The following is an 11,315-nucleotide window of genomic DNA, read 5'->3' as shown; positions in this document are numbered from 1 at the left end:
TGTTGCAATGGCGAGCTAAGCCGGAGGATGTGCAGCTGCGGCAGCGGCGCCGGCCACGAAGAGGACGGGGGCGGGCGCAGCGCGAGCGGAGCCGAGCCAGCCGAGAGACGCGGGCGGGGCGGGACGGGGGTGCGGACTCCGCTGCCACAGCCGTCGCCGTCGCGCTGGCCCCGCGCCCTCGCGCGCGAGCGGGAAGAGCCGCCGCCGCGTCGCGCTCGAGCCGCCACCGGCGCGCGCTGGGCATGGTCCCCTCTTAAAGGCGCAGGCCGCGGCGGTGGGGGTGGGCGTGAGGAACAAAGCGGCGGCGTGGGGCCTACGGGCGGCTCGGGGGCCACGATGGGCGCGGCGGGCCCGCGGCGGCCGCGGCGCTGCCCGGGCCGGGCCTCGCGGCGCTAGGGCGGGCTGGCCTCCGCGGGCGGGGGCGGCGGGCTGAGGGCGCGCGGAGCCTGCGGCGGCGGCAGCAGCGGCGGCCCGGCGGGCAGAGCGGCACGGGCATGGCCGCGCGCGGCCGGCGCGCCTGGCTCAGCGTGCTGCTCGGGCTCGTGCTGGGCTTCGTGCTGGCCTCGCGGCTCGTCCTGCCCCGCGCCTCTGAGCTGAAGCGAGCGGGCCCGCGGCGCCGAGCCAGCCCCGAGGGCTGCCGGCCAGGGCAGGCGGCGGCGGCGGCTTCCCAGGCCGGCGGGGCGCGCGGCGATGCGCGCGGGGCGCAGCTCTGGCCTCACGGCCCGGCCTCGGATGGCGGCCCGCGCGACAGGAACTTTCTCTTCGTGGGAGTCATGACCGCCCAGAAATACCTGCAGACCCGCGCCGTGGCCGCCTACAGGTGAGTGAGTCCTTGCTGCCTGGACTCCGACTCCTGTATTCAGCATCCCGGTGGGCGGCCCTGCCGGTACTCCCTTGACTTGAGTCTCTTCCTGCTTTCCAGACCCCAAGCTCCCGGGGTTCCTGTGGGATCGGGGTGCCCCTTGGGCTATGGATGTCCGACATTGGAAACAGAGGTCAGAGGCGGGCTGGTGAATGCGACGCCCGAGAGTATGGGCTTTGGGGTCAGGTGGACCAGGTTGGCTCCCGTGGGTGTGGTCCTCAGCCTGACTTTGTGTAAGGCACTTCAGCTTTCTACGTCCAAGCCGCCTTCTTTGTTAAATAGGTCTGACTGAACATACCTCCCTCGAAAGGTTGTTGGGAAAGCTCTTAGCACACAGTATCTGTGATAGTAGTGGCAGTGATGGTTATCGTTTGATTCTTTGAAATAGGTACCTTTGCTCTTGCAGAGTGAGAGGGGAGGTAAGTTAATGTGGTTAGAGCCCTTCCGTAGCATATTTGTAGATATCAAGGGGCTGCCTGCTACACACTCGATCCCGCCAGTCTGTTGAGTTAATGGAAAGAGAACCTTGGGAAAAGTAGTTCTTGGCCCTTGGTAGATTCGGGCTTAACTATCTGCGTTTAGGGATGTGTGTGTGTTATTCAGTATCTGGGTCCTTGTTGGCCATATGAGTCGTAAAAGTGACTGGAATCATGTTCAGGATTAACAGAGGGATTAACCAAAGTAACCTTTAGAAGGGCGATGATTTTGGAATGGCAGATTTGTGTTGGAGTGGATTTGAGGTAGGAGAAGGGTGTGGATCCAGTAAAGGGATTTAATGGAACCTTGTATGTGTGAAGTACAGAAATGTTCTCCATGTGGAGAAGATTTGGGATTCATCCAGTCACAGAACAAACCAACGCAGGGGGTTCCTCTGAGAAGGAACTTTTAGAGCCGTCAGTGCTGAGCAAGGCCAAGCTGGTTGCTGTTGGTTCTTTTTTTTTTTTTTTTTTTTTAAGATTTTATTTACTTATTTGACAGACAGAGATCACAAGTAGGCAGAGAGGCAGGCAGAGAGAGAGAGAGAGAGGAGGAAGCAGGCTCCCTGATGAGCAGAGAGCCGGATGCAGGGCTCGATCCCAGGACCCTGAGATCATGACCTGAGCTGAAGGCAGAGGTTTTAACCCACTGAGCCACCCAGTTGCTATTGGTTCTTAATTTATAACCAATACCTTTGAAACTTTGGCTTTTAAATTTAGTCCTGGTCTAAATGTGCAGGCATTAGATATGAAGGGAAAAACAGATATGGATCTTTATTCCTCTAAGGGAAGAAGTACAAGATTGAAAAAGAAGACGAAAGAGCAATGGAGAATGTCAGCACTCTCAGTGCATTGACTCCCCATTCCTGCATCTTTCTGTGAGGATCTTATTTAAGTCCAGAGCCTAGGTTCTGCCGGGAAGGATACTGAGTGCCTGAAAAACCTTAGAATGTAGTCCCTTAGTATAAAATTAGACTGTGTTAGTGATTTAGGAATCCCCAGGTGAAGATTTACTCCCAGATTTCCCATGAATTACTTGGAATTTTATGCAGATGGTACTTTTTGCCAAGAGAAATGGCTACATCTGAAATCAGGGATGGGCTGTATAAATTGTTCAGAGAATGGTTTTGAAATGTAAGCCCACATGACTGCCATTGGGTGACAAGCCCTGCGAACTTGCGACTCTGGAGACAATTATCAAAGTAGTTTGGACAAATACTATATTGCCCACCAAACAGATAGATTTTCATGGATTCACAGTCAGTTTAGACAAACCAGTAGGGGTCCTGGTACACCAGCAGTACTCAGAAAATGTAACGCAAACTGGACCTACTCTTCTACACTTGGAGATGATCTTTTCCCTAAGCCAATGCTTGACACTCTGACTTTTGGTCTCCTTTTCCAAGTCTCCTACCTAATCTTTTTTTTTTTTTTTTTTTAAGATTTTATTTATTTGACAGAGAGAGAGCACAAGTAGAGAAAGAGAGAGAGAGAGAGAGAGAGAGAGAGGAGGAGGCAGGCTCCCCGCCTAGCAGAGAGCCCGATGTAGGACTCGATCCCAGAACCTTGAGATCAGGACCTGAGCTGAAGGCAGAGGCCTAACCCACTGAGCCACCCAGGCGGCCCTCCTACCTCATCTTTTTTGCATGTAGGATTTTTATCTCATTGTTTATTTTCTTTTGGACACTTAATGGAAAGTAGAAACTCAATTTGCCATCTGGCCCCAGTTCTTCCTCCTTTGTGACAACTCTGCCTTTCTGATAAAGGGAAAACCCTTGTGAGGAAACAGTGTATCCTACCCCGGCATCTGTCAGCTTTCCTGAAGTTCTTTCATCTTTTGATCTCAAAAAGTCCCATTATTTGAAGCTTGGGGGCGGACTTAGCTTTCCTGTTAAGATCCTCTGCCTCAAGCCTCTGTTTAGGCCATTTGCAGGAGATGGCACAATACGGTTTTAGTCTTAAGGAACTTTTGGGGAAGGCCTGAATTGGGATGGAGGTTACAGTGTGTAACTTATGATTATGGCTCTGCTGTGCTTTGCAGCCCAGGCCGAAACTCCACACTCAGCTCTTAAAATGGAAGTTGCACGCCGTTTGGCATAAAAGTCGGTTTGAATCTTAACAGGTAGAACTGCAGTTTGGCACTGGGTGTGCTCAGTTTTAACTTCTCTCCTAAGAGGCAAATTCATTCTATACCTTTAGAACAACTTGAATTTTTTTAGTCCAATTTTTTTTTTTCTTTTCAAAGAAAATTAGTTTGGCTTTATGGATGTAAGGAGATGCTGGCATTTTTAGAAATCTTATGCTAAAGTACTGAACATGTCAGAATTTAGGTCTGGCTACTAGTAATTGTTCGAGGTCCAGAAGGGAAATCTAAAGCCTTCGGGAAATTCAATGAGCTATGCCTGTCTGCACTAAAGTTAGTGCATTTTAATGATGGAACAGCCCCATCGTTACAGACCTGTACTTTCTCGACCTGCCAAATGCTTGAATTGGGGAGAAGGGCCACCAAGGAATGTTAGCAGAGCAGCAACAGCTGATAGCATGCAAGAAACAGCTTTTTTAAATATATATATAGATTTTATTTATTTATTTGACAGAGAGAGACAGCCAGAGATGGAACACAAGCAGCAGGGAGAGAGAGAGAGAAGCAGGCTTCCTGCTGAGAAGGGAGCCCGCTGAGCAGGGAGTCTTCCTTCGGGGCTTGATCCCAGGACTCTGGGATCATGACCTGAGCCGTAGGCAAAGGCTTACCTACTGAGCCACCCAGGTGCCCCAAGAAACAGCTTTTAAAAACCAGGCACAACAGATCTCAAAGTGTAGCTGATCAGAGTCTGACCAGGGCTAGTTTCTTCCATAGGCCCTGAGCAGACACCATAGCTGTTAAGTTCATAGGAGTGATCCTGGTTCATAAAAGTACTCAGTTACACTTAAGATTCATCCCTTTATTCAACAAATACATACATGGGTCCTCTGGGTCGAGGCTCTGTCGAGGACACAATGGTGAAGATGCTTGTTCTCGTGGCGCTTCGATTTTAGTAGGAACCAAGATGCTGAAAGAGTTAATGATGGGCACTATGGAGAAAATAAAACCGTAAGGAAAGGGTGGGGTGGTATCTAGAGAACTTAGGATTTGGGCTGCAGTCTGGTGGTGAGGAACTGGTTGTGTGAGTATCACTGAGGAGCAGGGGAGGAGAGGGAAGAGCTAATAGGTTACAGACAGCAACCACCTTGGAAGGGAATAAAAGAAGGGAAATAAAAGAAAGCAGACGAGGCCTGATAATGTCTGGTCTCCTGGAATTTTTCCTAGGTGAATTAGAAAGCCTTTGGAGGGTTTAGACAGGAAAGGGAGGTGATGGCATTATGTTCTAAAAGTTAATTCTGCCCATTGTGTGGAGATCGGATTGTAGAGAAGCAGGGAGATTTTAGGAGGTGGTCTGGCTGGAGGTGGGGGTGGCAGGGGGCGGCTGTGGTGGCTGTGGTCATGGAAAGATGTGGAGAATTCCAGGGGATCTGCTGGAGCAGAGCTCGGATGTGCTGACTGAACGCGGGTTGAGTAGTGAGGCATCAATAGTGCCTTCCAGGGTCTTGCCTTGAAAGACAAGTGTGAGTTGTTGTATTACTTACTGAGCTGGGTAAGGAGGTGAGTCAACAGGTCTGGTTTTGCACAGGAAAAGTTTGAAGAAGGCCCTTAGACATGCAGGTGGATGTATCCTTAGCTTTGTAAATGCAGTGAATTTATGAAGAGATTGAGAAAAGATTGACATCTGAGGTGGCTATGGTGCTGGAGCTCTGAAGCTGTTCAGAGTTAAGCTGGCCAGAGGCCTCTGGGTTGCTGGGGTTCTGCAAATGCATCAGGAAAGTTGTCTGGACTCATCTACAGAGTATTTGTATTCTCGGTCATTTCACTTCAGAATGGTACCTGATTCCTCCGGAGGGATGTACTGCGCCAGGTAGTAACAGATCATTAGCTCCCCTGTGTTTCTTGTGTGTTTTGTTACTAGCTACAGTTCATATTATTTCCATATTTTTTCCTTTGTTCTTAGTTTGATAGAAATTCATGTAGTTCAGTTTTTACTTTTCTGATTTTGGGGTTCCCCCCACCCTTTCCTGTCCCAAGCTCAAAAAATTAGTGCCCTGGAGAGATTTTTTTTTTTTAAGATTTTATTTAATCATTTGAGAGGGAGAGACCGAGACAGAGAGATCACAAGCATGGGGAAAAGCAGAGGAGAGGGAGAAGCAGGCTCCCCGCCAACCTGGGAGCCCGATGTGGGGCTCCATTCCAGGACCTGGAGAACATGACCTGAGGTGAAGGCAGACACTCAACCATCTGAGCCACCCAGGTGCCCTCCTGGAGAGATTTAAAAAGCAATATATTTTTTTTTTCCTGATTCTAGAAAGGGTAGAAATCATCTCAATCTCATTTTCCCCGCAAACAGTACATTGTCTTAGCAGCATCTGTTTAATAAGCTCCCTTTTCCCTACCAGTATGAAATGCCATCTTCATCATACTCAGAATTCCTGGGGATGTTTTGGACTCCTTACTCTGTTCCAGTGACCTTTCCCTCTGTTCTTATGCCGGTACCACCCTTTGAAATTATTGGAAGTCGAGTAATTTTTTAATATCCGGTAGACAAGTTCCTCTTTGTTCCTCTTCTGTTTCAAACATTTCTTGGCTACACTTACCTGTTCTTGCTGGGAGAGTTTTGATACCATTTGGATTTTCTTTTTAATTAATGGTTTGATAAAAAAGAGAAAACATGGGGCGCCTGGGTGGCTCAGCGGGTTAAGCCGCTGCCTTCGGCTCAGGTCATGATCTCAGGGTCCTGGGATTGAGTCCCGCATCGGGCTCTCTGCTCAGCAGGGAGCCTGCTTCCTCCTCTCTCTCTGCCTGCCTCTCTGCCTGCTTGTGATCTCTCTCTGTCAAATAAATAAATAAAATCTTAAAAAAAAAAAAAAAAAGAGAAAACATGCATACTTTGCTTTTTAGTCCTTTCTTTTGCCCAGAACTCTAAGCTAATCCAACACCTTATATTTCCCTTGGTTTTTACCCCCTTGGGCTGAAGGTGGGGAACCGTTTTGTTCTTTCTCTGCTTTCTCAGAGGAAAGCGGTGGATGGTTTCCCTTCTTTGCCCTGGGAGTGGTAAAGGGCACCATTAAAGATTAGCATCAGCCTGTAGGGAACTGTGGGAAGAAAGTTTGAGAAACACTAGCTGTAGCTATAGGAATCTTGTTGCAAGATGTTGTAGTAGTCTATGGCCTCTTCCGAATGCGTTCAGTGGAGGCACACTGTTCTCTTACCGACCTTAATGAGCACACCTCAGAGTCCCTTTTCTTACTCGTGAACTCAGTAAACCATGCTTATCTCGAAACCGTTTAGAGTAATACTTTCTCAGCTAGAATTCAGTTTGGCAGAAACTCACTGCCTTCTATAATCCAGATAACTGACCTGTAAATGAACTTTTGGAGCACAACCCCTTTCACATTGTGAATTACCTGTCTAAGGTGACTGGAGGACTGTGCAGTCCTGAACGTGAGTTTAGCCTTTTCTGTCATGGTTCCAGATCTTGGTGCCTCAAATAGTTAGGATATTGCAAGGGTAGCTGTGGTTGTCAGCAGAAGTTTATACGCGGTTGTGTTTTCATCACATGGCTAGTTTCACTTCCCTTGTCCCTTCATTAAGCTGCTCTGTATTGAAAACAGATTAATAATTCTACCCTGGCAGGGTGTGTCTTCTAGGGAGGGAAAGAAATGGTAATACTGATGAGGAGGGCCTGCAGGGTGCCTGGACCTTAACTGCTGTGGGGACACAGGACAAAGAGGCCTGCACTGATTATGAAAGGGATCAGGAAGGGCCTTGCCCACACACTCCTGCCCCCTTTCCCTCACTTAGTCTTGAAGGAGTTTTTAAGGCAGAGACAACAGATTCCTGGAAATGTGGAAGAGCAGGAAGTAGTGAAGGAACGGGGGGATTGTACATTTTGAGGCTGGGATCTGAAATTTAGCATTTCCTCTAGAATTTTTCAAAGGGATTTAAAGATATGTTCAAAGATATATGTATGGAGTGGAAATTTCTTTTTTTTTTTTTTCTAAAGATTTTATTTATATATCTGACAAAGACACAGGGAAAGAGGGAACACAAGCAGGGGAGTGGGAGAGGGAGAAGCAGGCTTCCTGCTGAGCAGGGAGCCTGATGTGGGGCTCTATCCCAGGACCCTGGATCATGACCTGAGCCGAAGGCAGACACTTAATGACTGAGCCACCCAGGCGCCCGGAAATTTCAAGTGTCTTTGGTGTCCTGCATTAGGAACTGTGGACCATAATTGATTTTGCTGATTTATCCATATTGTGGTCCGCTTCTCTAGCCACAAAAAATGATGTGGCTGAAATATGAATTTACTGAAATGAAGAGAGATTCAGAATATATTTAAATTAAGCAAGACTAGGGTATAAAATTATATTCTGGGTATGAAGCCACTCTTGTTTAAAATCAAACAAAATAATCTGTATGTGTAGTATAGAAAAGAAAATGTGACAGAATGTATACACAGTGATACTCAGTGATTTTTCATATTCTTCTTGGCCCTTTTCTTTTGAGTTTTTCTGCAGTGAACACTTATTTTGTAGTAAAGCTACAGAACTAGAGCATAAAAAAGAAAAAAAGGAGGAGGAGAGAACAGCTCTTGGAAGGGAATGGAAGTGCAGTTTTGAGTGTGTTGAATTGTAGGTAGGTGCCTGCAGCGGTGCTAGGCACAGGTGGTGCCCTGGGCTTGGGTCCGAGATCATTCTGGTTTCAGTAAGTAGCAGTTAATCCTGTCCCGATAAAGTATTCGGATACTGTAACTGTATTTACCTTAGTTCCATAACTTCACAATTGCAGGTAGTGCTTGGGAGAATCAGGTGACAGAATTTTTAATGTGAGGGCCCTGGCTTCCACACACAACTGTAAATATTCAGTGTCTCCATCTGTCCTGCATATGGATGGAATTGGGGGAACAAGAAATTTAGTTACGATTTAAAAGTAGTGAAGCTCTCCCATCTACTCATCTTAACTCGGTGTCATTTCTAAAACCTCTGTAGCTGTGGTATTTGTTCTGTAACCAAGTACCGTGGTTTGCGGATGATTAAAAAGAAGAAGGTGTAGGGGCTTCTGGGTGGCTCAGTTAGTTAAGCGTCTGCCTTTGGCTCAGGTCATGATCCTGGGGTCCTGGGATCGAGCCCTGCCTGTGTGGAGCCTGCTTCTTCATCTCCCTTTGCCCTCCCCTGCGAATGGTTCCCCCCTCCTCCCCCATCCAAATAAATAAATAAAAAGTTTTGTGGGTTTTTTTTTTTTTAAGGTGTATTCTGCTGATTTGGTGTCGACCCTGGGTTTGCAAACCCAACACCTGAGGATTGTTGAAAATATATTTGTCCATGGCGTTAAAACAATTGCTTTGGAAGTTGAGCCTAGGTGTGAGGGCTGCTTTTGTATTGGGATTTTCTTCTGTGTGTTTCCAGCCTACTGCTGGAAAGTGATCTGGCAGGATTTACAGTAGTGAAGGGACCCAAACGGAATGAGGCTTTCAGAAGCTACCTTCAGAGTAGAGTCTTCTGACTGACCTTCAACTAATCCAGCTTAGACTCTGAAGAGGTGTCCTCAATGGACAGGTTTCTGCCAGGCAGACGCAGTGGAAGTGGCTAAAGTGGGTGTAAGGTTGCCCTCCTTTCCTGGGATGACTGTTTTCTCAGCCTTCTCAATGGAGGAGGGACTGCAAAGGAAACGTGGGTGATAACCTGGGAAAAAAGTGTGGGATGAAGGCAGCAGCCGAGGCTTTGGAATCAGACCCCCTTTGAGTTCTGGCTTCAACATTTATTAGCTCTATGATCTCGGGAAATTATTTACCTAGCCTTGTGCCCCAGTCTCCTCATCTGTGAAATATGGGTAACGGTACCGCACACTGCATCGAATTGTCACAGGCTGAGTTCCTCATGCCCGTAGCGCAGTGCCCTGCACCAGGTGACTGCTTGGCTGAAGGGTGGCTGTGGGCTGCTGTTCAGTGGGTTGATACCAGGAAGTGCCTTGGTACAGGGAGACTGACTTGCAAAAGCGGTCGGCCAAAGTGGGTTCAGGGTGGTTTTATTGTTTGTGTTAAAGAACACTCTTTGTTGCTGCTGTTTTTTGTGTGGCTTTGTTTGCTTAGAATTAAATTTGAAATGAATTTTGTTCATGCATGATTAAGAATTAGTTGCATATTTACACTTTTAAATGTCCGGTGGCAGAACAAACCATCTAAGGTCGCTCTCCAACATTTGAAGCTTCGGAAATGTATCATGAGACCAGAATTCGCCTTCTATTATTAACACTCCGAATTTTAATTCCTAGGTTTCAAAGAGGGCGTTTTTGTGGTCTGTGCTGATGAGTATTTCCATTGTTTGCCGTGAACCTGGGCTCAAAGGACGGGTTGCTGGTAGCCCTTAATATCTTGGAACTGCCTCCTGGGCTAGTGCCCAGGCCATTGTTGAGGCGGGAAGCTGTAATCCACCCGGCAGGAGGAAAAAAAAAGTCTTAATGCTTCTTTTCACCTTAGGTCCACTTTTTAGGATTAATGGTAAAGAGTATAATTTGATTTGTCTTAAAAAAATTTTTTTCCCACTGTTTTATGATTTCTGTTCTCTTTCCCCACCTACTTCCAAAAGAATTGAGATTGCTCACGTCATAAGTTTACGCACTAAGGCAGTTAGAGACTTTAAAAGAGGAAGCCATGTATCCGGAAACCACATAAGAGGAAGAGAAACCAGCTCAGTACGCTCCATCCTCATACCAACACAGGACAGAGATGATGGACTGAGTAATGCTTACAGCATCCGGCCCGAGGGCATTCCTTCAGCTCCAGGAGAGGCCTTGAGTTATCACTTGGTAGCTTTGGAAGACCTCTGAGTTTTCCCAAGGCCTGATCAAGTTCAAGGGCATGGCTGCTCTGCCTGGCAGCAAAGAATTGTCCTCCATGTACTTTTTTGGGAGGGTGAGCTCAGACTGCTGCTCCATCAAACTTGTGCTTCCTATAAGGACACTCACTACCTGTGCCCTTCTTTCCCTCCCCTGGACCCTGCGGGACAAGTTTCTGTCAGGTCTTAGTGTCTGCAATATCCCTCTTACTTAACCCTGAGCAGTGGGACAGAGTCCTGCAACATCTCTTGGTTGCCTGCTGGTTGGGACCCACCATTAGCAGACAGAGAGACCATGTGCTGGCAGTTGGTCTCACCACGTGGGCTCCCTCAGTTTTGGGGTGGCATCTTTTCAGAGGACTCCAGTTGGTTCCCTGTTTCCCACGGGCATAGAGCCGAGCAGGCAGCCCCTACCAGGATTTCGCCGTCCCTGGTACCCGTACTGGTACCCCGCTCTGACTACTTTTGTTTTTCTTTGGCTTTATTTTCTTGCTCTTGTTTTCATGCTGTATTCCTTTTGGTTAAGTTATTAAATTTCTTCTGTTATAGGGAAGAATATAAACATATGCCTTTAACTCCTATTATCTATCAGTTCTACAAGGGGGAAAAATGATGTTCTCCCTTCCATGACTCCAAATTCTGAGATGATTTGATCATATGAGTCCTTTCAAACTTACCACTATAACTGTCTGGCAATGTATTTACTTGTCCTTTTGGGGAAATCACAGAAGGTCTCCCCTTTTTACTTGTAAAAATTACTGTAGCTATTAAAATTTTAAAAATGTGAAAGTACTCAATCTCCATTTTTCTTTTAGTTTTTGTCCATTGTATAGAATAAAAAAATGTTTATTACAAAAGTAGCATTTTCTGATGTCAAATCTTTTCATTTCTTTGGATGCTTTTTAGCTTAAAGTTTTTTTCCAGATTTAAACAAAAAACAAAAAACTTTTCCCCCCAGCTCTAACTATACTTATTTGTTGCAGAAAATTTAGAAAATATAGAAAATATGAAGAAAATTAAATGTCTTTTGATCCTCCATCCAAAAATAACCACAG

General features: G+C 46.8%; 1 protein-coding gene across 1 annotated transcript in view; it reads left to right on the top strand.

The window, feature by feature from the left end:
* The first annotated feature begins 362 nt into the window (after positions 1-362).
* Positions 363-11,315, top strand: part of CHSY1 (chondroitin sulfate synthase 1) — a 72,126-nt gene continuing 61,173 nt past the window's right edge. Inside the window, exon 1 of the mRNA XM_047737338.1 lies at positions 363-820. Within this exon, the coding sequence (XP_047593294.1) occupies positions 495-820 (326 nt within the window). The 5' untranslated portion in view covers positions 363-494. The remainder of the gene's footprint in view (positions 821-11,315) is intronic.

Source organism: Lutra lutra, chromosome 7 (genome assembly GCF_902655055.1).
Source record: "Lutra lutra chromosome 7, mLutLut1.2, whole genome shotgun sequence".
Taxonomy (NCBI): domain Eukaryota; kingdom Metazoa; phylum Chordata; class Mammalia; order Carnivora; family Mustelidae; genus Lutra; species Lutra lutra.
This window is presented reverse-complemented; position numbering and strand designations above follow the sequence as displayed.